The 24,985-nt window shown below is 48.9% G+C and overlaps 1 protein-coding gene across 4 annotated transcripts in view; it reads left to right on the top strand.

Moving 5' to 3' along the window:
- The window catches only part of LOC119968782 (lebercilin-like protein), a 155,846-nt gene that overhangs the window by 69,394 nt on the left and 61,467 nt on the right, over nt 1-24,985 (top strand). For 3 of the 4 annotated variants that reach the window (XM_038801512.1, XM_038801515.1, XM_038801514.1), the window contains one exon: nt 18,972-19,109. The exons of the other annotated variant lie outside the window; for it this stretch is intronic. In XM_038801512.1, the coding sequence (XP_038657440.1) occupies nt 18,972-19,109 (138 nt within the window). The remainder of the gene's footprint in view (nt 1-18,971; nt 19,110-24,985) is intronic. 4 annotated transcript variants of the gene reach the window in all.

Here is a 24,985-nt window from a genome sequence, read left to right as displayed (position 1 = left end):
GCTCCCCCAACAGAGAAGGACCGTTTCTGGCACCAGACAGAGTGGGGTAACAACGACAGAAACCCTAGAAGGAGGTGGCAAAAGAGGAATAGCAGGTGGGGGCGCAGGGAAGTACACAGCCTAGACGCCCCATCCTCCTCCGAAGGGGAACAATTATATAATATAACAACGAAGAAAGCAGAACCCATTAGGATTACCCCACGGGTGAACGGGCAGCCGTCACTATAATGGAAATAGATACGGGTGCGGCCGTATCAGTAATGGGAGTGGCAGCATTTAGAAAAATCAAAGATGGACTCCAGCCACTAACCCTAACAAAAACATCGACAAAACTTAAAACCTACACGGGGGAACCCCTGGATGTTCTAAGCACGACTCAAGTACCTGTGGAATATGAGAAACAATTGCTCAGATTACCGTTGATGATAGTAGAGGGCTCCGGACCGAGCTTAATTGGACGGAACTGGCTGAAAGACCTAAAATTAGATTGGATGAAGATTTTCCAGAGTGGAAGCGGGCAGTTGAGTGGAGTACTCCAAAAATACCCGGAGGTCTTCCAGGAAGGTTTGGGGGAAATCATAGGCGCCAAAGCAACTTTGCACGTGGACCCACAAGCCCTTCCGAAATTTTGTATGGCCAGGCCGGTACCTTTTGCATTAAGGAAGAAAGTAGATGACGAAATAGAAAGGTTATGGCGCGACGGCATTATCAGACCAGTACAGTTCTCAGAATGGGCAGCGCCGGTGGTACCAATTTTGAAGCCAGACGGCTCAATACGTCTCTGTGGAGATTTCAAACAGACAGTAAACAAATACGCACTGCTGGACAAATACCCAATCCCGAAAATAGACGACCTATATGGCAAATTGGCAGGTGGGCTTTTGTTCACGAAACTAGACATGAGCCATGCCTACCTGCAGTTAAAACTGGACAAGAGCTCCCAGAAGTTTGCTACGATCACACCCTGAAGGGCCTTTTTCGTTATACTAGGCTACCTTTTGGAGTGTCATCAGCCTGCGCTATATTCCAGCGCACGATGGAAAATATTCTGCAGGGACTACCGCAGGTGGCGATTTATTTGGACGATGTCTTAATCATGGGTAGGACAAACAGGGAACACTTAAGGAACCTGGAGGAAGTGCTCAGGCATTTCGCAAAGGCAGGTGTACAGCTAAAAAGGAAAAAATGTGTTTTTCTGGCCCCACAAGTGACGTACCTGGGATATAAAGTAGACGAGTCAGGCTTACATCCATTAGAAGACAGAGTAAGGGCAATAAAAGACGCCCCAGCTCCCACCACGGTCCAGGAGTTACGATCATTTCTAGGGTTGGTAACCTATTATGGAAAATTTATTGAAAATAGGGCGTCCATCCTAGAACCCCTCCACCAGCTACTAAAAAAGGGGCAAGAATGGAAATGGTCCGCCCGCCAAAACCGAGCATTTAGGGACATTAAGGAACAGCTGTCATCCGAAAATGTCCAAGAGCATTATGACCCAAGGAAGGAATTGGTGGTCACTTGTGATGCATCCCCCTATGGGGTAGGAGCCGTCTTAGCCCATAGAGGAAGGAATGGGGAAGAACGGCCAATAGCCTATGGTTCGAGGACCTTGGCGGTGGCTGAGAGGAAGTACGCCCAAATCGAGAAGGAAGGACTGGCGGTGATATTCGCAGTAAAAAAATTTCACCAGTATCTGTACGGGCGGAAATTCACCATAGTGACGGACCATAAGCCGTTATTAGGGTTATTAAAAGAAGACAAGTCAATACCCTCGATTGCATCAGCTAGAATCCAACGCTGGGCGTTGCTACTGGCGGCATATAGATAGGTTCTGGAGCACAGACCGGGAACGCGAGTAGCACATGCAGATGCTTTGAGCAGACTTCCCCTCCCGGACACTCCGCCGCAAATACCAAAAGTAGAGGAGACAGTAATGACTCTAAATGGGAAGGCGGCTGCGAACGAGGCTGAGTCTCCTTTTCCCAAATTTAACGGGGAAAGTGGAGAAACAACAGGAGGCCCAACGCAGGGGGCATGATAATAGTCGGCAGCAGAGACATTTCCAGGTGGGGGCACCGGTTTGGGTCAAGAATTATGGGAATGAACCAACATGGGTCAAAGGCACGGTAGAGTCCCAAACAGGGCCCATATCCTATGAGGTTTCAATAGGAGGTAAGGAGCTGAAGAAACACCTAGACCAAATAAGGGCAGCGGAACCACACCTGGATGCAGGCAAAGCAGGACCGCCTCAAGCTGGGATAGCCCAGACGGAAAGGATACCCACACCCCAGCCCCAGGCAATTTCTCCAGACCCCGTCATCCAGTCATCAGAGTCGGAGATGGACACACTCGACGAGGCCGCCGCGACACCTCTCCCCGAGGAGGAGGAAGAACAACGTCCAAGGAGGTCATCAAGGAAAAGACGAGCACCTATAAGGTACACCCCGCCCACTTCGGAGAACGACCCGGCGGACGACACAGAGGTGACAGACCCAGACATGAGGAGCAGGAAGAAGCGCAGAGGAATGCCAGCTGGCAGGAATTCCTCGGACCTTGGGGGGAGGGGCATAATGAACTCCAATTGGCTTTATTGGTTGGCCAATTGGAATATGAGCTCCCTCAATAATAGCTCATTGAGGGGGCCCATATAATCACCTGTATAGGCTTTGTGAGCCAGTCTTAAGTTGACTGGACTGCTAGCAGCACTGTTTGTAGCTGCTCCTGTAATATCGTTATTGTAAATAAATATTGGTGTGGTGACGGAACTCCTGCCTCTCGTGGATTACTACAGGCCCTATTGAGATTTTCCAATCTCGCCACCGAACACACGTGCCCTGATTTGGCCACGGATATCCGGCCTATGGCTTCACAAACTGGGTTTTTCTCTCACAATTTGGAAGGACATTGCGTTATATGGACACTTGGAATTTTTTTTTACTAGGTCTTCAGTTCCAATTTGGACGAAGCAACAATGCCTTTCCATGAAATTATCTGACCAGCATGATACTTGAGGGGGAAGAGCTGATGGCTTGTGTGCGCTGTAATTATTTGAATGGATGGGGTGGGGAAATTGGTTTAAACGCAAAGGCTTGAGATTTACTGGAAATCAGCTGACAGAGGAGCTTTATTTTGAACCTGTTGTTTTCAAACACAATTTGGGGGAATGAGCAACAGGGAAGGCTGTCCGAATTAACTTTCTCTCTGCTTTCCTAAAATTCTGTGTGTGGTTATCAATGGCATTGGGGCGAACTTCTGAAATTTGTACAGCCATGGGTCCACTTATCTGCTACTCCAGGTCCACTCTCGAAAAAGATCGGACGGTTGACATTTTCCAAGAAGTACTGAACCAATATCTGGCAATGTCAGTCAGCAACTTACGAGCTGTTCACCCACCACCATCCACTGAAGCAAGGTCACTGGAGCATGTATTGTGCTATTGGCACCTCTTGAGTACAACTCCAAAATGTGCCCTGTGCTTTCAGTTCCTTGGGGTTGACAAAGGGAAAATGCTTGTCATTCCGGCACAGACACAATGAGAGCTGAATGTCTTCCTTCTACGCTGGTAAATGTCTTTGGTTCCCCATGATTGATTTTTTGACTCAATAGCTATTTTCCAAAGGATGATTGTACACATGACAAATTAAGTCAGGATTGGGCTTGTTCCACAGGAGTGCCTGCACTTAAGCAAGAAGTGTTTTGCACTTGTGCCTTTTATATTATCAGTCGTTTCAGATCAGTGTCTGATGTTCAGGCAGTTCTTCAGGCAAACATAGCCAATTTACTCACAGCAAGATCTGACAAACCTCAATAGTGTAAATGCTTTTGCTGGTGTTAATTGAGGAATAAATTCTGGATATGACATTGTGAGAACACCTCTGCTTTTCCTTGAATAGTGTCATGGGGTCTTACATATATATACCTGAATATATATAGGTATATTACCAATATACCTGAACAAGAACAGGCCTCGGTTTAATGTGGGTTGATCATAAAGAAGTATTGGACATACAGGGTTTCTCACCTGCTGGAATTTATGAGCACATCATTTTCCAATATACATTGCCAATGGGTGAGACTGGTCAACAATAATGTTCAGGCAGTAGAAACATTGTTCCTTTGTTAAATAGGTTAATACATGAAGAATGGTGGCAGGAAATGAGATACTAATGAGGGGAAACTGAAGAAAAATGCTTACTTTCATATGTTTACATGTTGTTATTAGTTTTGGAATAATTGTGCACAACCAGACACCAGACACTGAGTGTAAGAGAGGGTTTTGTTCTTGTGCTGAAGGAAACTAATTTGAATATCCTCAAACTGCTCTGAATATGGAAAGATTCATGAATGTAAATTCGGAGATGTCAATCCCCACCACTAGGTGTCACTGTGGCCTGTCCTTTGTTTGCAATTATTAGCGTTGTTCATAAGAAAGGACTAAAGAGCATTTCACCATTCAATGTGCCAGTGTTTTTATTTGCAAATAAGAGTGAGCAAACTATGCAAATTTGGATGATAATTTTCCTGGAAAGGAAAAACATCTAATTTTCGTCATGCATTGTGAGCAACAAGCGCTCCCAGGTATCACATTGCAACCATGAACTCACAAGGTTGTTCAACCTAACACTTTATGTGCCAATATAATTGCTTTCCTTTTTCCATACTGACGGCTTCAAGAATGAAATGTACAATTCCTCTTTAATAGCAAGACAGGAGCAGCTCTGCGCGAGGAGCCTGAACTCATCTGAAATGTTATTAAGCTTGTTCAAGCTCAGTACACATTCTACTCTTAAAATTATCAAAGAACCATAGAATTTACATTGCAGAAGGAGGCCATTCTGCCCATCGAGTCTGCACCGGTCCTCGGAAAGAGCACCCCACCTAAGCCCACATCTCCACCCTATCCCCTCACGTCCACCCTATCCCCGTAACCCCACCTAACCCAACATTTTTGGACACTAAGGGCAATCTATCATGGCCAATCCACCTAACCTGCACATCTTTAGACTGTGGGAGGAAACCGGAGCACTCGGAGGAAACCCACGCAGACACGGGGAGAACGTGCAGACTCTGCACAGACAGTGACCCAAACTGGGAATCGAACAGCCTGGAGCTGTGAAGCAACTGTGCTAACCACTGTGCTGTCATGCTACCCATATCAAAGACCTTCAACCTACCAATCTGACTTGGACTCAAATCCACATCCTAGAAGGAAATACACATGTCGAAGCAACTTACAATGCCTAGTTTGTTGTAAATGGGACATTTTGAGAACATGGTGGAGCCTAGTGTACCAGAAAGGTCAACAAGTCAAAGAACCATCTAAGAGCATGGCTATATGCAGCTATAAAAAATTATTATAATCCTTTACTTGCCTTAATGTATTCCACAGAAGCTGCTCGGTGATTGCAGAGAAGCTTGTGCTTAAGCGGATGTGAAGCAGTAATGAGATGGGCATCCAAACCTGTACCACATGCCGGCACCCATACCAGCTGCCATGGCCGGGTGCCCTGGCCACTGAGGCCACCAGCTACCCACCCTCTGGGCTGCATGCATCGAACTGTCTAACACTTTGTTTTTGTTTACCCACCCCCGCCCCCAGGAGAAGGTCGCTCATAACTACCAGGAGCAGGAGAAAAGTGACGGGGGTGCGCCGGACCTATGGCCCCTGACCGTGGCTGAGCAGACGGCCCTGGTCGTGGTCGGTAGAGGAAAGGGAATTCACCGGGGTGGTGATCAACCCCCGGGCAAGGAAGTGAGATCCCACTGAGTTGATCACTGGCTGAGATCCAGAAGGTGGTGGCACAGTCAATGGGTGATGTGGCACAGTTCCAGATAGTGATGGTCCTGTGCTCATTGGCCGTGAGCATGTCGACCCTGGTCAAAACCAGAGCGGGCCTCCAGGACTGGCAGCGCCAGGTGGCGGGCGAGCCTCAGGAGATAGCTCTGTTCGCACCCCTGTCCTGAGGGAGGAGGAAGTGATGGGACCCGTACTGGTGACTCCAACAGTGGACCTGCTGGAAAACCTCACCACCTCAAACCTCAAAGCCTCAGCCCCTCTGCTGGGGGCCGTGAGATGTACAGCCCCCGGTAGTAGGCCTGGAATGCCCCGTTGTCCGTTTCCGGCTGCGCAACTAGTTTGCCCTTGTTGTCTCTAATTTGTACTGTTTCCCTCTTGGCTAGCTACTTTCTCAGCTGGTGAGTCAGCAGGTGGCTGGCCTCGTACAGGGTCCCCCGTGTCTGGCGGAGTTGGTGCACTGCTTTCCTCGTATAGAGCAGGCCAAAGTCCATTTGTAGCTTTTTCCTCTCCCCCAGGAGCTCTACGGCCGGGGCTGAGGAGTATCGCTGCTCTACCTCCAGTATGGAGTCAACTAGCTGCTGCCTAGCTACCCTCTCTTCCCTATCTTTTCGTGCTTTGCAAACAATAATTTCACCCCTGATCACAGCCTTCAGCGCCTCCCAGAGTATGGAGTGTGAGACCTCCCCATCCCAGTTGTTAGTGATATACTGGTCTATGGCTTGTGATATTTTCTCACCGAAAGCCTTATCAGCCAGGAGGCCAACCTCCGTGGGGGGCGTTGGGCACGGCCTGTCTCCAACCTCACATCCATGTAGTGTGGAGCCTGGTCGGAAAATTCGATCGTGGAGTATTCCGCTCTTACTATCCCTGGAAGCACTGATTTCCCCACCACAAAGAGGTTGTTCCGTGTATATACGTTGCGTATCTGGGAGAAGAAGAACTTCTTCTCCCCTGGGTGAGTGAACTGCCATGGGTCCACAGCCCCTATCTGCTCCATCAATATGCTGAGTTCTTTCGCAATGTTGGAGGTTTTCCCTGTTTCGTGATTTGATCTGTCCATCCATGGGTCCTGTAAATAGTTAAATTCCCCACCCATGATAAGTCAGAATATGTTGATGTCAGGGATTGCTGCCATGGTCTTCTTTATAAATGCTGTGTCAATCCAGTTGGGAGTGTACACGTTAACTTCCCGCCTTCCTGCGAATCAACCATACTAACCTTGTGGACGCGCCCCTGCACTTTGGGGTTTCCCTTTGTTAGGGGGCCACCCAAGATAGCTTCGGTCACCCCATGAGGTCAGGCCCATGCGCTCCAGGGTTTCCCTTTGTCCAGGGGGCATTCAACATGGCTGCCAACTGTGTGCATGCCATGTGGGTGAGCCCCTGTAATCCGGGGTTTCCCTTTGCTCAGGGACCCTCCAAAGTAGTTGCTTGCGGTGCCTTTGTGTTCCAAGTTGCCACTTGTGGCCTGTTATAGTCAGCCTAATGCCCTTGCTATCTGTCCCCACTATGGTATTTCTGCCCCTCCCCTCCTGTCCTCCTCACCCCCCCTCTCCCCCCGGGAGCTGTTCTCCCCCCCCCCAATGTTCCCTTAGCTCTGGTTCTTCACCTAGTCGTTCCCTGTTGCTGATGTTTACCCCCACCTTTTCCAGGCGTTCTCTGTGGTAAACCACTGTTGCACCTCTATTAGAGGATGTATGGTAGGACCTGTGCTCCAGGTACATTGGTAGTCCCTCCCTGCTGTCTCCGCCCAGTAGGCGGAGTATAAATATGTGTGTCCTCCATGCTGCAGCTATTTCGCCAGCTGCTGTGGGAGGCCACACACCTTAGAGCAATAAAGCCTCAGTTGTATCCAACTGAAGTCTTTGTGCAATTGATCGTGCATCAATTTATTGCTCTAAGATTTTCAAAAGATGGACCTCCGTATCAAACCGGATAGCCTGCAGCTGGATCCGCATTCAAGCGATGCCAAAGAGGACTTTAATCACTGGCTAGCTTGTTTCGAGGCATACATCAACTCAGCGCCCAGCCTAGTCTTGGAGGCTCAGAAGACACAGATCCTGTACTCAAGGTTGAGCTCCAGCGTCTTTCCGCTAATCCAGGACGTGCCAAACTACGCCAAAGCCATGACGCTTCTCAAAGAGAATTATGCTCAGAAGACGAAAACGCTCTTCGTCAGGCATGCACTCACCACTCGCTCTCAACTCCCTGGTGAGTCCATAGAAGACTTCTGGCGGGCCCTAATCCCACTCGTTTGGGACTGTGACTGGCCACTGCGGCCACTGAACATTCAAACCTCCTTATGCAGGACGCGTTTGTTACGGGGATTGGGTCGGACCTCATACACTAGCTACTGTTAGAAGGGGCCACGCTCGACCTAGCGGAGACAAAGAAACTAGCGCTCTCTATGATGGTCGCCACGCGCAACATTCAGGCCTAGACACCGAGCCGCGTGGCCCACCCCTCCTACGCATCGTGGACCCCACAGACAGCCGCCCCAGTCAATACGCCTGCGCCATGCGCCAGCCAGTGAACCCCGGGGGTCCCCGATGTTACTTTTGCAGCCAGCAGAAACACCTCCGCCAAGCTGCCCGGCCAGCGCTGCCCTTTGTAAGGCTTGCGGCAAGAAGGGACACTTCGCCGCGGTGTGCCAGGCCCGTGCAGTCGCCGCCATCATCCCCACCCCCCTCGTTTACGGACAATGGGCGCCGCCATCTTCACCTCCCCGGACCACGCGCGGCCAGTGGGCGCCGCCATCTTCCCCTCTGAGCAACATGTGCGGCCCAGGGGCGCGCCATCTTGTTCAACCCCCGCCACGTGCGACCCATGGGCGCTGCCATTTTGTCCTCCACAAGATCTTCAGGCGCCACCATCGTGTCTCCCCCACGGCACATGGGCACCACCAGCGTTCCAGGACCTGTGCCCCCCCCCCCCCCCCCCCCCCCCGGGCTCCCCATCATCCTATCACCAGCTCCCCATTCGTAAATCGGACGGTCCATACACTGCCTTCGAGGCAGACGTCCGCCTCTATCACTTCCTCAGGGTTCCCTTCAGCGTCATTAATGGGGTCTCGGTCTTCCAAAGGGAGATGGACTGAATGGTCGACCGGTACGGTTTGTGGGCCACCCTTCCGTACCTAGACAATGTCACCAGCTGCGGCCATGATCAGCAGGACCACAATGCCAACCGTGCCAAATTTCTCCACACCGCCACTCTCCTAAACCTCATCTACAACAAGGAGAAGTGCGTGTTTAGTATGACCCACTTAGCCATCCTCGGCTATGTGGTCCAGAACGGAGTTCTGGGGCCCGATCCCAACCGCATGCGTTCACTCATGGAGCACCCCCTCCCCCACTGCCCCAAGGCCCTCAAACGCTGCCTGGGGTTCTTTTTGTACTACGCCCAGTGGGTCCCAAACTATGTGGACAAGGCCTGACCACTCATACAGTTTTCCCTGACGGCCGAGGCACAACAGGGCTTTGCCCGTATCAGAGCCGATATCGTCAAGGTCGGGATGCACGCAGTAGATGAGACACTGTCCTTTCAAGTAGAGAGCGATGCATCAGACGTCGCCCTAGCCGCCTCGCTCAATCAGGCAGTCAGACCCGTGGCATTCTTTTCCCGCACCCTTCATGCCTCAGAAATTCGGCACTCATCCATCGAAAAAGTGGCCCAAGCTATCGCTGAAGCTGTGCGGCATTAGAAGCATTACCTGGCCGGCATGAGATTCACTCTCCTCACTGACCAACGGTCGGTAGCCTTCATGTTCAATAACACACAGCGGGGCAAGATCAAGAATGATAAGATCTTGAGATGGAGGATCGAGCTCTCCACCTACAATTACGAGATTTTGTATCGCCCTGGTAAGCTCAACGAGCCCCCAGACGCCCTCTCTTGAGGTACATGAGCCAGCGCACAAGCAGACTGACTCCGGACCCTGCACGACAGCCTTTGTCACCCGGAAGTCACACGGTTGTACCATTCCATAAAGGCACGCAATCTGCCCTACTCCATCGAGGAAGTACGGACAATCACCAGGGACTGCCAGGTCTGTGCGGAGTGCAAGCCGCACTTCTACCGGCCATACCGTGTGCGCCTGGTGAAAGCCTCCCCCTCTTTGAGCGCCTCAGCGTGGATTTCAAAGGGCCCCTCACCTCCACCGACCGTAACACATTTTCTCAGTGTGGTCGATGAGTACTCAGATTTCCCTTCCCCATCGCATGCCCCGATATGATGTCTGCCACCGTCATCAAAGCCCTCAACACAATCTTTGCTCTGTTCGGTTTCCCCACCTACATCCACAGTGACAGGGGATCCTCATTCATGAGTGATGAGCTGCGTTAATTCCTGCTCAGCAGGGGAATCGCCTCCAGCAGGACGACAAGCTACAACCCCCGGGGAAACGGGCAGGTAGAGAGGGAGAACGGGACGATGTGGAGGGCCGTCCAACTGGCCCTACAGCCCAGGAACCTCCCGGCCTCCAACTTGCAGGAGGTCCTCCCTGATGCACTACACTCCATTCGGTCACTACTGTGCACCTCCACTAACAACACAGCCCATGAACGTCTTTTTGCCTTCCCCAGGAAGTCCACATCCGGGGTGTCGCTCCCGACTTGGCTCGCAGCTCCAGGACCCGTCCTGCTCTGTAGGAATGTCCGACTCCACAAGGTGGACCCGTTGGAGAGGGTGCAATTGCTCCATGCAAACCCCCAGTATGTCTACGTGGCGTACCCCGACAGCCGCCAGGATACTGTCTCGCTCAGGGACCTGGCACCAGCAGGTTCCACACACACACACCCCTCCGGCCCGGCGCCACCCTCCCCTCCCCCAGCGCAACCCCCCCCAGGACCATCTGTCCTCCCCCTGCCCACGCCCGAGGGTGAAGAGGATTTCGGCACGCTCCCAGAGTCACCGAAGATCAGACCAGCATCTGCATCGCCGCCACCACTGCGCTCCCAGCGGCACATCAAGGCCCCGGACCGGTTGAAACTCTAACTGGTCCACTGGACTTCAAAAGATACTTTTTTTTTCTCTCTATCAAATATTGTAAATGTAAAAACCATTTGTTGTATATAGTTCTCCACCACCCCGCCGGACTCAATTTTAACAGGGGTGAATGTGGTAAACCACTGTTGCACCTCTATTAGAGGATGTATTGGGGTAGGACCTGTACTACAGGTACGTTGGTAGTCCCTGCCTGCTGGCTCCACCCAGTAGGCGGAGTATAAATATGTGTGTCCTCCATGCTACAGCCATTTCGCCAGCTGCTGTGGGAGGCCACACATCTTAGAGCAATAAAGCCTCAGTTGTATCCAACTCAAGTCTTTGTGCAATTGATCGTGCTTCACTCTCTTCCTTGAGGGAGATGCCCTGCGGCCTCTCTTTCCTTCACGCTTCCCAGTGCTAGCTTCCCCGCTAGTGTGGTGGCCCCCCTCCCGGAGCTGGTTATGTATCCTCCCGTTGCCTGTTCTCTCTGCTCCCTCCCTGCCATTCCCATCTCCCTTTCTTGCGCTCTGCTACCCTCACTCTTTCTTTCTTCTATGTCACCTCCCGTCCTCAGAATGAGGCAGCGCAAAGTGTTCATCGAGTTGGTTAATTGATTTGGTAAATAAATGAAGTCTCTTTGGATGATCTTTTCATTGCTATCCCTGCTGCAGTTTCTCCAGCCAGGTCTGCAGGACAAATTTGTTCATGTCCGCAGGGCTGTGAAGAAGTGTTCCCTGCCTTGGAATGTGACCCAGAGTTTGGCCGGGTACAGCATCCTCCATTTTACGCCTCTCTTGTACAGGGCTGCTTTCCCTCTATTGAACTCTGCCCGGCTCTTGGCCAGGTCATCCCCAATATCCTGGCAGATCCTCATCCGGTGACCTTCCCAGTTACAGTTTTTTGTTTGCCTTTCCCAGAGCAGGATTTTTTTCCCGGTCTTGGTACCGGTGATTTTTTGTGATTGTCACCCTGGTTGTTCTCCAGCTTTGGGTTTCGCATGAAGCGACCCCCAGTGGGCTCTGTCTATTTCTGGTGGGTTGTGGAAGCTATCCCTTCCCACCAGATTGCCCACATAGTCTATGGGATTCCTACCATCGATCCCCTCTGGCAGGCCCACTATCCGTAGGTTTTGACACCTCGATTGGTTTTCCTTTTTTTTTTAAATAATTTTTATTGAAGAGATTTTTTACATGAGAATATTTACCCCCCCTAACCATAGACTATTACACAATATTCCCTCTTAACAGATATCCCCCCCCCCGCCCGACCCCCCGCGCGCGCTGCTCGATTGGTTTTCCTGATCCTCAATCTTTCCTTTCAGATTCCCTGCGTCGTGACCAACCTTGATATTTCCTTTACCCGGGCTGTGATCTGATCGCCCTGGTGTGTTGAGGCCTTCTCTAGCTCTTCATGGTGTTTTCCTGGGCTTCCAATCGCCTCTCTGCTTGCCTAGGGCCACCTGCATGGTCACCAGAGCTTCCGTGACCACCACCCTGACCGCAGCCTGGATATTGGTTTTCATCTCCTCTCTTGTGTTCTCTCGGTTCCCTTGAGAGAAACATCCTCCAACCACCCCCTGGTAAGGCAGATCGGTCCTTCTCGCTCTGCCGAGACCCGAGTTTCAACGCCTCATGCGTCTGCCGGCTCAGCCATTTGCTTCTCCTGGCTTTTTCCACTTCTTGTTTCTAAACGGCCTCTGGAGTGGCTGTTGTTTCAGCATCTCCTTTCGCGTTGATGCTGGTTGAGGTGTGGGGATGTTTTTCCCTTGTATTAGCGGGCTATTTCGCGTGAAAGAGCCTATTTTCGGGTTTGTAGGAGATGAGTGACCTGATTTGCAACTACTCAGCACGTCCCCGTCACCAGAAGTTCTGGGGCTTCTAACGTGCTCCCTCTGGGGGACAGCCGGCGTGGAGCAGTCTCAGGGAGCTGCAGACTGGTACAAAAGAAATGACGATGGAAAAACGCTGCAAAGAGAGTCTAGGCAGCTCATTCCAACATAGACATGAGTGACCTTTTCAAATTTTATTTCGGCCCTGACATTTCATCCTGCCCTCGATCGAGGATGCTGCTAACACGTAAAGGCTGCCTGGCTAATCGGCCAACCCACCAACTGTAAAAGCAGACGAGCCACGTAACATTGCATCAATTGACTCCTTAATGGGCTAAATTGCCTTCTTGATTGTCACCCTGCGCACTTCCAACTCTTGCATGCAGCCACCAACTGAAATATGCAAGTATGTGATGACATCAGGATGCACACCTGATAGCCGCTTGCACGATTTCACAAGCTACATGGTCGAGCCAGCACGTGCCAAGCAATTTAAAATTCTGACCGGTGTGCCAGTCAGAGGAGGGCTGCACAGGAGAATGCTGAGAAGCTCGAAGAGTCATGGATGCCCACCGGAAAATGGTATTACACTCACCTTCCCTGACTGAATGAGGACATTAAACATTTTCCAACACTGTAGCCATGCCGTGGGCACTTCACTATTACTGCTCACGTTCTCCAACTTCCAGCCATACCTGGTTAGTTTGTGTGTCAGGCCACTTTCCCATCCTGAGGAAGCAACGTGTCTGGACCTCACCACCTCCAGCATGACCAACAGGGAAGGGTCAATGAATCCAGTGGGCAATTTACCACAACTGCCTTCCATGTATTTGCCACCACAAGCATTCACAATTAGAGTGTCCTGCAATCATTTTGCCTCTATAAATAGAGCACCTCTCATTGACAGTTATGTGGTGTCACCACACCCGCACTCTGTGATGGTCAAGAAACTGAGAAACTGGGTACTAAAGATATGGCAGAATTAAAGAGCTGTTGCAAAGCCCTTTTCATTTGCAAATAGGTACTGCAATGTTCTTGTGGGATGGCCTAATTTATATACAGGAGCACTTGTAGCTAAAGCTATAAACAATTTATTAGCATTAACTGTGGGACAAATATATACAAAACAACAGATGAATAACAGTATGAACATGCACAAGCAACCTCTCTCCCAGCTCCCTAGACAGTCTGAGGTCACCTGACTCTAACATTCACTTATAGACTAATGAGACTCCTGGCGGCACAGTAGCACAGTGGTTAGCACTGTTGCTTCACAGCCCAGGTTCGATTCCCAGCTTGGGTCGTTGTCTGTGCGAAGTCTACACGTTCTCCCTGTGTCTGCATGCTCCGGTTTCCTCCCACAAGTCCCGAAAGGTGTGCTTGTTAGGTGAATTGGACATTTTGAATTCTGCCTCTGTGTACCCGAACAGGCGCCGGAATGCGGTGACTGGGGGCATTTCACAGTAACTTCATTGCAGTGTTAATGTAGGCCTACTTGTGGCTTCAGGAGGTGGCAGCGAGCAGTGATAGAGAGATTTGGAGATCTCTTCACTGAGGAGGGTTTCCCGAGCCTGGAGGAGTGAGAGGAGGAGTTTGAGTTGCCAGGGGGGAATGGGTTCCGGTATCTGCAGGTACGGGATTTTGTTTGGAAGCAGCTCCTGAGCTTCCCCTGCTTCCCACTAAGGGGACTATAGGATACGGTGATGTCTAAAACAGGGGTTGGGTAGGAAAGGGTCTCGGAAATAAGCAAGGAACTGTTGGAGTGGGAAGGGGTCCCAATTGGGGAGGTGAAGAGGAAGTGGGAGGAAGAGCTGGGAGGGGACCTAGAAGTCGGGTTATGGGAGAAGGCGCTGAGGAGAGTCAATGCATCCCTATCGTGCGCCAGGCTTAACCTGATCCAGTTCAAGGTGGTCCACAGGGCTAATGTGACTGTGGCCTGGATGAGTAGGTTTTTTGAGGAGGTGGAGGACAGGTGTGGGCAGTGTGGGGGAAGCCCGGCGAATCATGTACATATGTTTTGGGCGTGTCCGAGGCTGAGGGGATTTTGGCAGGGATTCTCAGATGTCACGTCAGAGGTCCTGGAAGGGAGGGTGACTCCGAGTCCAGACATGGCAATATTTGAAGTGTCGGACGATCCGGGAGTCTAGAGGAGGAGAGAGGCAGACGTTTTGGCCTTTGCTTCCCTAGCGGCCCGGAGATGGATTTTACTGGGATGGAGGGATTCGGAGCCTCCAAAGTCGGGGGTTTGGGTCAGTCACATGGCAGGGTTTCTTTGGCTAGAGAAAATTAAGTTTGCCTTAAGGGATCCATTGCAGGGGTTCGCTCACCGTTCAGCGAATTCTTCAATGAGAATTGACCATCAGCAAGAGCGGGGGGTGGGGGGGGGGGAAGGGAGAGGCATGGAAGTGACAAATAAGGGCAGGGAATCTAATGTATGGCTAGTTAGGGTTTAGGGTTGGGGGAGTTGGGTGTGTAATTGTGGTTTTTTTGTGTGTGTTGGATCTCTCTGTTGTTTGAAATGTTAAAATTATAAATGCGTCAATAAAATATTTTCAAAAAAAAAGTAAGCCTACTTGTAACAATAAAGATTATTATCAACCGCAATTATTTTAAATGGAGTATCGGTTTGCATTTCTTTAAGTGTTGGAGAATTTTTTGATGTCTCCAAAAATTTCTTCTCTGTTATTACTCCTACAAACAATGAAGTTTCATCAGTGGAGACTGTGCCTTCCACTGTGCTGACTGATCTGGAGTGGAGCTCAGAGTAACGAGTCTGAGCAAATTGATTTTTTCCCCTTTGCATCTGGAACAAAACTTGCCAAACAATGGACACTACCTTAATTTGTGCATCTGACCACATCTTTTGCACAGAAATACTTCATCCTGACCTTTAAACCTGTTTGTTGGTGTGCAAGGAGCTGCAGGAACCTTCCTACCTTTTAAAAAAAATTTCCTGCCCTTTTGGAAAAAGGGCGGCAAGCGGAGTGCTTTTTTCCAAGAAGACTTTGCCATTACTGAGACACATTTTAGAATAAAAGCAAATTACTGCGGATGCTGGAATCTGAAACAAAAGGGACAATGCTGGAAAATCTCAGCAAGTATGGCAGCATCTGTAGGGAGAAAAGAGCTAACGTTTTGAGTCCAATGACTCTTTGTCAAAGCTTTGACAAAGTCATCGGACTCGAAACATTAGCTCTTTTCTCTCCCTACACATTTTAGAATGCTGTGCTGCTAGCTCATGAGCCTGAGAATTCTTAACTATTTGGTCCAAAGACAGCTCTGATTCCCTCAGCAACAATTCTCTCAGTTTATTTTCATTCCCACCAAACACAATTTGATCCCGAATCATGGGAGATTCCACCGCAGAAAAATTATAGGTTTTAGATTTTAACTTTAAATCAGTGACAAAATGATTTATGGACTCTTCTGTCTTCGGTAATCATGATCTAAACACATAGTGTTCATAGATTTCATTATTTCTGGGGATGCAATGTTTATCTAATCTTCACATTATTTCGTTAAAATATTTATTATCTTCATCGTTTTGCAAATTTAAACGTATTAAACACAGCAATTGTTTCCGGCCCGGCCACTGTTAAGAGCATTGCTACCTTATGTGAATCTGATTGATCTCCTAATTTACTGCAGTAATAAACAGATTAAATTGTTGTTTAAACACACGCCAGTTGCTGTACAGATTACCATTACATCTGAGACTCATTGGTGGATTCAATGAGTCCATGCAGCTAATTTGTGCAGTTTGCAAAATCTCTGTGGACCACACGGCAGGCTTCACCGATGATGTGATAGTTTTTTCCTCAGTGTTTAATACCATCCAATCCTGGTACCATGTAATGGTCTTGTCAGATGGCCTGGTTTATATTACAAGAACACCTGTAACTAAAGCTATAAATGATTTATTAACATTAACTGTGGGTCAAGTATATACAAAACAAGAGATAAATAACAGTATGAACATGCACAAGCAACCTCTCTTCCAGCTCCCTAGTCAGTCTGAGGTCACCTGACTCCAACATTCACTTATATACTTATGAGACTCCTAGTTGTCAGTTGGTGAATTACAACACAACTGTGATATCAATACAGGTGACCCAAAACCAGCTTCCCTGCTACATTTAGGTCTATAAAGATAAAATTCAGCTGTACTGTATTATAACTACATCAACACCTATGTTGCTGTCTGTGCTTCCATGGCAATACTTCAGTAATTCATTTTCTGCACCTTTATTTTCTTAAGTTCATCAATTATGGTGTTTCATAGTTCAGAATATTTTGTAATGTTATTTTGTCCATAATAATTGTATCAAATACTCCCAGGGCATCATATAGCACACATTATGGGCTGGGTAAAGATACTCCTTTCTACTACCCCTGCACATTAATGCTCCAACCTCAGAAGAGCAACTCAGTTGTGCTCCAGTGAATGCTTTCATTTGCACACCAGATATACTAATGGCCTCTTTTGATGTATGTATTTTCATTATTCATTAATTATAATAATCTAGGTATAAATGCAAAATGGGATTCTCTTATTAAAACCTGTGTCAAATGCAGTAAAATTTACCCCACTAAGTAAGGTTACCAACTAGGTACCAGATTATTTGTTGTTCATCAAATACATTTTGTTTAGGATTGGCATTGCCTCCTGAAGACATTCATCTCATCAATTTGGACTGGATTTGATCCCTGAAGTGAAAGTACAATGCTATAGTGGAAAAGAGCTTAATCGTATTTACACCTCTATTTTAGATTCTTATATGATAAATTATCTTTGCCTAATACCTCCAAAGAATAATTTTAGAGAGGTCAAATCTTTGCATAACTTCCAGGCTTCAATCCTCTGTAGCTTGTGAGCATTACTGACAAGCATTTATTGCCCATCCCTAGTTCTCCTTGAGGAGGTGATGGTGAGCAGCCTTTTTGAACCAATAGAGGCCATGTGGCTTTGGTACATCTGCAGTGCTGTCAGGGAGGGAGTTCCAAGATTCTGTCCCGGTAACTGTGAAGGAACAGTTATATCATTCCAAGCCAGGATGGTGTGTGTGTGTAGGAAATGGACTTTCAAGTCATGGTGATGTACCCATTCGCCTGCTACCCTTGTCTTTCTAGGTGGTAGAGGTTACACGTTTGGAAGGTGCTGTTAAAGGAACCTTGGCAAGTTGCTACAGTGCATCTTGTAGATGGTACACACTGCAGCCATAGTGCATCAGTGGTGGAGGGAGTGAATGTTTAAGGTGGTGGATGGGGTGCCAATCAAGGGGGCTGTTTCGTGCTGGATTGCATCGAACCTCTTGAATGTTCTTGAAGCTACGCTTATCCAGCCATGCAGAAAATAAATTAGGAACTGGATTATCACTTTATTTAGGAGCCCCATATTTATAAGCATGATACAATTTCAGTGAGTCGAATATGTAATCCCGCCCTTTTCTGCTTCTCCTCACCAACTACCACTATGTTTCTGACTCTTTTGTTAGAAGGAGTTCACCTTAAAATAAACCTGTATGTTGTATCACCACCAGATGTTGTCCTGAACACTCCCATTTATACAGGCGTCTGAGCTTTTTATTTACATTGTTATTGAGGTTTACAAAGGGATTTCCTTTCTTTGAGAGCTTTCAAGTAATATTGTAAGACGGTAACATTGGTACCAAGAGACTTAGTTATCCTACACATCCTCAACTGTGGCTATGCATTCTAACCAATCATACCATGCTTAGCACTTCCTACAGTCATTACTTTGTCAATTGGCAGCACCAGACACCCTGGTTGATGCTGAATTGGCTGATTATTGATGGGACATTGATAAAGGCACTAAAATTGGTTTGATCTTGAGAAGGTTTCCCTCTCCTGATTGCTATGCATTAGTAGCTACTGGAAAATGGATAATTGGGCATTGGGTAAAAGTAGATTTGGGTCAGTTGTGAGACCTTTGGTTGAGGTGCTCGTTTAGCACACTGGGCTAAATCGCTGGCTTTTAAAGCAGACCAAGGCAGGCCAGCAGCACGGTTCAATTCCCGTACCAGCCTCCCCGAACAGGCGCTGGAATATGACGACTAGGGGCTATTCACAGTAACTTCATTGAAGCCTACTTGTGACAATAAGTGATTTTCATTTTCATTTCCGGCGCCCCCGTGGGAAAATAATCACCATTTTACACTGTGCTCACAGATAGTTCAATTGGCCACTGTGTTGAAGGGTTGCTGGTGCCTGTAGAATCATTCCACTTGATTAGTCTGCATCTTCAGGAAAGGAAGGGATTTCTGAACACAAAGTGTTGTCTTCAATGGCAATTATCCCGTGATTTTCCTGCAGGTGCTTATTTTGTTCACTGTGTCTTTAGGACTTGGAGAAAATTCTGGAATTAAAAGGTAAAAGTTTCAATCACCAGCTGGCTACAGAACACAGAAAGACACACGAAGCCCTTGATCTGATAAAGAAGCTAGAATTGGAGCAACGCACTCTGAACCAAATGCTGACGGTATTGCTTTAACTGACCCATTGTAACATCATTGGTTTGTTTAAAACTTCAACAATGAAAACGTGAAGCACAATGTTAAATCAGGAAAAACGTTTTAGGTATATGAAGATCTAGGATATCAACCCCAGATAAATTAAGTTTACAAAAAAGGAGGCCCGATATCGGTACAGTGGGAAGCAAAATTAATCGATTTGTGTCTTTCATATTTCTAAGGAGAAACCAATTTTTGGCTGTACCCCCATCAAGCCTCCTCCCCAACCCGTGCCACCCTTCCCCCACCCACTCTACTGACTCAGGAAGTTTCCAGCAACCCTTCAGTACCTTGCCTAAATGACTATTTTTCACAAGTGTATCTAGATAGTAAGTATTGGTAGGGTTATTTCCATGTTGGGAATCATAGTCAGCCCCAAGCCCCTCCTTATCCAACATCCATTGGAGTCACTGGAAAATGATCAGGAGAAGGACTCTATCTTATCCTTTTCTTTTTAAGCCCCGTGATGCAGATGAGGCTTTAATAATGCGCCCTTGAAATGATAATTAATGTTAACTGAACACATTGGTTGGAAATGTCTCAGAAAGACATTTTAGTAGCAACATATGTGGAAATCCATATCCTGCCTGAACTATAATACTAATCACCATCCTGTTGAAATCCCACAACCCATGTTGTTTACTATTTGAGTCTTATTCTGCCTTTAAGAAAAAGTATATATTTTTTAATTGTAGCCAAAGTAAATTAGGTCTTTGAAGGTGGGTTTCTCTTGAACATTTAAATAGCACACCTCTCTGATGTCTCAATGTTCCCCCAGGGTCAGGTATACAGAGAAACGAGGCAACAAAGCTCTGCCATTTGTCCATTTTCAGTGCGGTGTCACAGAAACAGATTGGCTTGCAGAGTGAATGCCTCCATCTGCCTCACTGAGCAAGTTGAACATTAGCTGGAATTACCACTTCTTTACTGCAATTACCCCCCGAAAAACAAACTATTTTTAGAATAAAATACAGCTAGATTTACTTTGATGTTGTTGACATCAACAACATGTACTCCTTTTTACATGTTTTGTCCTCACTGCACTGTGACCTGTGTGTTTGGAAGTATTACGGATAGATCTGATCCTTGTTCTCAACTGACATCCACACTATGTATTTTATGGCAGGGTCACTGGATCACAGTTAGGAGCGGGAGCCACTTTTCCCCATCCAAGAGATAGTGAAGCTAATTTTAGTATTCCAAGACTGTTCTATCTGACACAAGCTGCTTAGCATTACTCTTGATCTGTAGGGTTTAGTATTTCACTGGGCAGTGTATTTATCATTGAAGGTGATCTCCATGGCCCATTTTCATTGGTAAACATGGACTTGTTGCTGTTGCACCATAACCTGCCAGCTGTGTGATTTTGTTTGAGTTTGGTTGAATCCCGTTCAATGAAAAACTTGAGCCATTGGACACGATTCTCCCAAAAGGGAACAAAGTGCCTTAGCAAGCGCGTTTAGCGTTCAGTGCCGAAAAACGCATGACTATTCAATGCAAATTCGTTGAATAAGGAGCCTGAACAGGGAACGCGAGGCTGAGGCCCCACATAACCCTGTTTTGTACTGTCAGGATCTCCGCTCACTGGAGCTCCCCATAGTGGCGAGAGATCAGGAGGTCATTTTTAAATGGCGTCGCGATCTCCGAGGCCCCCAAACCAGTCCCCCCCCGAGCCCAAACACAATATGGGAGGGTCCCCAATACCCCCCTCCCCACCTCTGCAACGCCCACGCCAGGCAACTCCGGCCAGATCTTGCATGTGCAAAAAGAATACCAGCGTGGCACCTTGCAATGTCAACTGTGCACCGTGGCAGTGCCCATAGCAGCTGGCAGTGCCACCTGGGCAACTTGGCAGTGCCAGGCTGACTCCAGGTTGTACTGCCAGGGTAACTAGGTGACACCATCAGTGGCAGAGCACCACCTGGCCCATAGGGCATGAAGCTGGGAGCCTCTAATCTCTTGGGGGACCCCCATGAGTGCGGTCCCGTCTGGTCCCTGTTTGTGGGGAACAGTGCTGAATGGCGCTCGCCTGAGGCCTCTGAGGTAAAGGAGTTGAAAGCCTTTGACAAGATCCCACATGGGAGACTTATGAAGGATGATTTGATAAAGTGGATTCATAATTGGCTTAGCAGTAGGGGACAAATGTGGCATGGTTCTCCGGAAATATTCCTAAGTGTGTAGCGAGCGGGAATTGCCACAAGCTTCCCAGTGCTCGTTGAACATTAATTCGTCCACTTAACGAGGCCGCACGGGCTTCTCGCCGCAAATGAAGGCTCACCGGCTGATTTGCTGAGACCACACTCGTCAGCCCCCCACTAACAAGATTGAGCAGCACTTAAACTGCATTTGCTCGGCCAACCCCAGCCAGCTCGCAGCAATGGCACTGAGGAGACCAGTACCAAGATTCGGGGATGCTGACCTGGGGAGGCTGCTAGATGCAGTGGAGGCCAGGAGAGGTTTCCTGTTCCCCCGAGGGTTGCAGAGGGTTAGCCACAGGGCAGCCAGTGCTGTCTGGGAAAGTGGCAGCGGCACGAGCACCGGGAGTGTGACCAGGAGGACTGGCCTCCAGTTCAGGAAGAAGGTCAATGACCTACACCGGGCAGTACGAGTGTGGCTAATGATGCCCTCTCTGTGTCTCCTCAGGAAAGCTCTTCCACAACCGTCGAGGTTGGTGCCAGACTGGCAGTGGGCGTGACGTACATAAGAATCTTTACCACCTTCGTGGAGCACGCCCTGGAGGTGACTGGGGTGGGCAAGGACAGAGCGGTCACCAATGCAGAGGCTAGCGGACGATGCAGAGGTGAGGAATCACTGAGCTCCACCTGGAGGATCTGCAAACATGAGCTGTTATTGCCTTACTGACTGACCCATCCCTCCCACTGACCACATGTCCATTCTCCCGCAGATCCTCCAGCTGATGGAGCTGGCCCATCCCAGGCGGAACCCTCTCCAACCTCCCAGACCACCTCAGAGGAGAGCTCTGAGAATGCCACTGTAATAGTCATGGCACAGCTGTCACCCCCACCCTCCACCAGCACAGATACACATACCTCGGTGGGAAATGTTAGTGGTCAGGCTTCTGGAGCACAATCTGATGAGCACCTCACTGCTGATGATGTGCATCAGGTGGAGACAAGAACCGGCAGGCAAGACAGCAGTAGGGGGTCTGCTGGATCCCAGGACCCAACTGGGTCCCAGCCTGGTGCTGAACCTGTGGAACAGAGGTACCCGCTGCTGACGGAGACGTTAGGAAGCGGCCGGGACATTCAGAGGGAGATATCAGCAACACCCCAACACCTCCATGGCCACTTGGAGAAGTCGCTGAGGCCATGGGCACAGGAGATGTCCCTGGCAATAAGTGGTACCAAGGCCAACACTGCTAGGGTGGCGACTGCACGACGTCAGCACCATTAGTGAAGGTGTCCAAGGTATCGCACAGTGGGGGATGGCCGTGGCTGAGAGTCGCAACAGAATGTCCACCTCCCTGGGGGATGTGACCCAGTACCAGGCCGACCTTGATGAGGTTCTGCGGGACATGTCCTGCTCTCAGATGGGAATGGCCGAGGCGACACAGAGCTTGTCCCAGTCCAGGTGGGCATGGCTGAGGTGCTGAAGAGCCTGTCCCAGTCACTGAGGAGCATCAACATGATGGTGCAGAACATGGGGAACCACCAGGCTGGCAGAGCCAGATGATGCAGGGGCAGCCGGGGATCGAACTAGTTGCCCCTCCATTCCAATGTGAAGCCTAGGGCCCTATAGGCACAGAGCCGGAGGACGGTGCGCTGAGTGTCACCCTGGACCCGTCCCATGGAGTGGGGGTGGTGGTCATCAGCTACCCCAGGTTCCGCCCCTTTGATGAGGCTGTGTCTGACAGCCAGCACACGGGAGAGGGCGGTATGGCTGTGCATCTGCTGCCGACAAGTGGGCTTTTTGTCTGTGAGCAAAGATGGCTACTCACCTCCTCGGTTCCCCACGGAAGGCCTTCCGCCAGGTTCACGTTTTTCAAAAGGAATACTAATCGGCGCCAGTGTGACCACTTGGTGGGGAGGCCGCTAAATGACGGGAGGCCGTTGGATATCATGTGGCTCTCAGTAATTGTATGGAAATAGTGCTTAAGTGGTGATAATTGGTTTCTCGCCACACTCCGGCGTAATCCCAATTTCGCCTTCGGGAGTGGGTCGGTTGTATCACAAACTGTTTGGCGCCTGGCGCGGTTCTCAATTTTGGCCTCTCCCGTTATTCACCGGCCTCGTTTTGCTCGAGGGAGTGAAACAAGGTTGGTCAGTAGCGGGAGTGGCCAAAATCGAGAACCGCCCCAGGGGCTAGCCAGTTTAGACGAATGAGAAGTCACCTTATTGAGACATATCAGATTCTCAGGGGGCTTGACAGGTTCGATGCTGTGAGGATGTTTCCTCTTGTGGGAGAGTCTAGGACCAGAGGGCAGAATCTCAGAGTAAGGGGTCACCCATTTAAGACAGAGATGAGGGGAAATTTCCTCTCTCAGAGCATAGCGAATCTGTGGAATTCTTTACCGCAGAGAGCTGTAGAGATGGGACGTTAAGTATGTTCACTATGGTGGGATAGACAATGTGGTAGTCACCACTAGTAGTATATTACATGTATTACGGCACTGCCAGTATATTAGAGGTACAAGGGTAAATCCCGGCCTGCTGGCTCCGCCCAGTATGCGGCATATAAATGTGTGTGCTCTCCTGTGCTGCAGCCACTCTGATTCCAGCTACAGGAGGCACAACATCTCACTCAATAAAGCCTCGATTGTTCCACTATTCTCGTCTTTGTGGTAATTGATAGTGCATCAGACAGATTTTTATCAGTAAGGGAATCAAGGCTTATGTGATGAGGCAGGAAAGTGGAGTTGAGAATCAGCCATGATCTCGGTAATAACCTGATCGGAACACACGGGGTTGGGTTGATTGTTTATCCCAAGTGGCTCGAGGAGTATCTCCTCTTTGTTATATATAAGGTCGGCCAGATAGGAACTGACCCATAATGAGAGAGAGAGGACCCAGTGAAGTTCAACCAGGCCCTTTGAATAGTAGGCATTCTAATTAACGGCTTCTTTGTGTTACTCGTCTGACTCCCTTTGGGTAATGGTACCTTGTTTACTAGTGAAGAGTCCACTGCCTTCGCCAAGGTGAATGGCATCCATCATGTTCACAACGTGCCTTACCACCTGGCGTCAAATGGATTGGCAAAATGCGCCATACAGACGGTGAATCAGGGCCTGAAGAAACAGAGGTCCGATGGATACCATTCATGCCATCTCTTCTCATCTTGGAGTGCTTGTCATGCTGTAATGGGGGTAGCCCCGGCCAACCTGTTGATGGGTTGCCGACTCCAGACTCGGTTGGGTTTCGGGCAGCATGGTAGTATAGTGGTTAGCACTATGGCTTCACAGCACCAGGGTCCCAGGTTCGATCCCCGGCTTGGGTCACTGTCTGTGCAGAGTCTGCACGTTCTTCCCGTGTCTGTGTGGGTTTCCTCCGGTTTACACCCACAAGTCCCGAAAGATGTGCTATTAGGTGAATTGGACATTCTGAATTCTCCCTCTGTGAACCCGAACAGGGACCGGAATGTGGCAACTAGGGGATTTTCATAGTAACTTCATTGCAGTGTTAATGTAAGCTTACTTGTGACAATAACATTATTATTATTATTATTGTTGTTCCCTGACATCGGCGCAAAAGTGCGCCGTACACAAGATTTCCAAGGATGTTGCCAAATAAGCGTGGTCTTCTACGAACCTTCGCACCTGACGAGGTGGTCAATGATGGTAACTTTGGTGAAGGTCCTCACTGGCTTCCAAGGGTCGTCGTTCGTCATA

Source organism: Scyliorhinus canicula, chromosome 7, assembly GCF_902713615.1.
Source record: "Scyliorhinus canicula chromosome 7, sScyCan1.1, whole genome shotgun sequence".
Taxonomy (NCBI): Eukaryota; Metazoa; Chordata; class Chondrichthyes; order Carcharhiniformes; family Scyliorhinidae; genus Scyliorhinus; species Scyliorhinus canicula.
The sequence above is the reverse complement of the archived record's forward strand: the minus strand, read 5'-3'. Positions and strand labels throughout refer to the sequence as shown.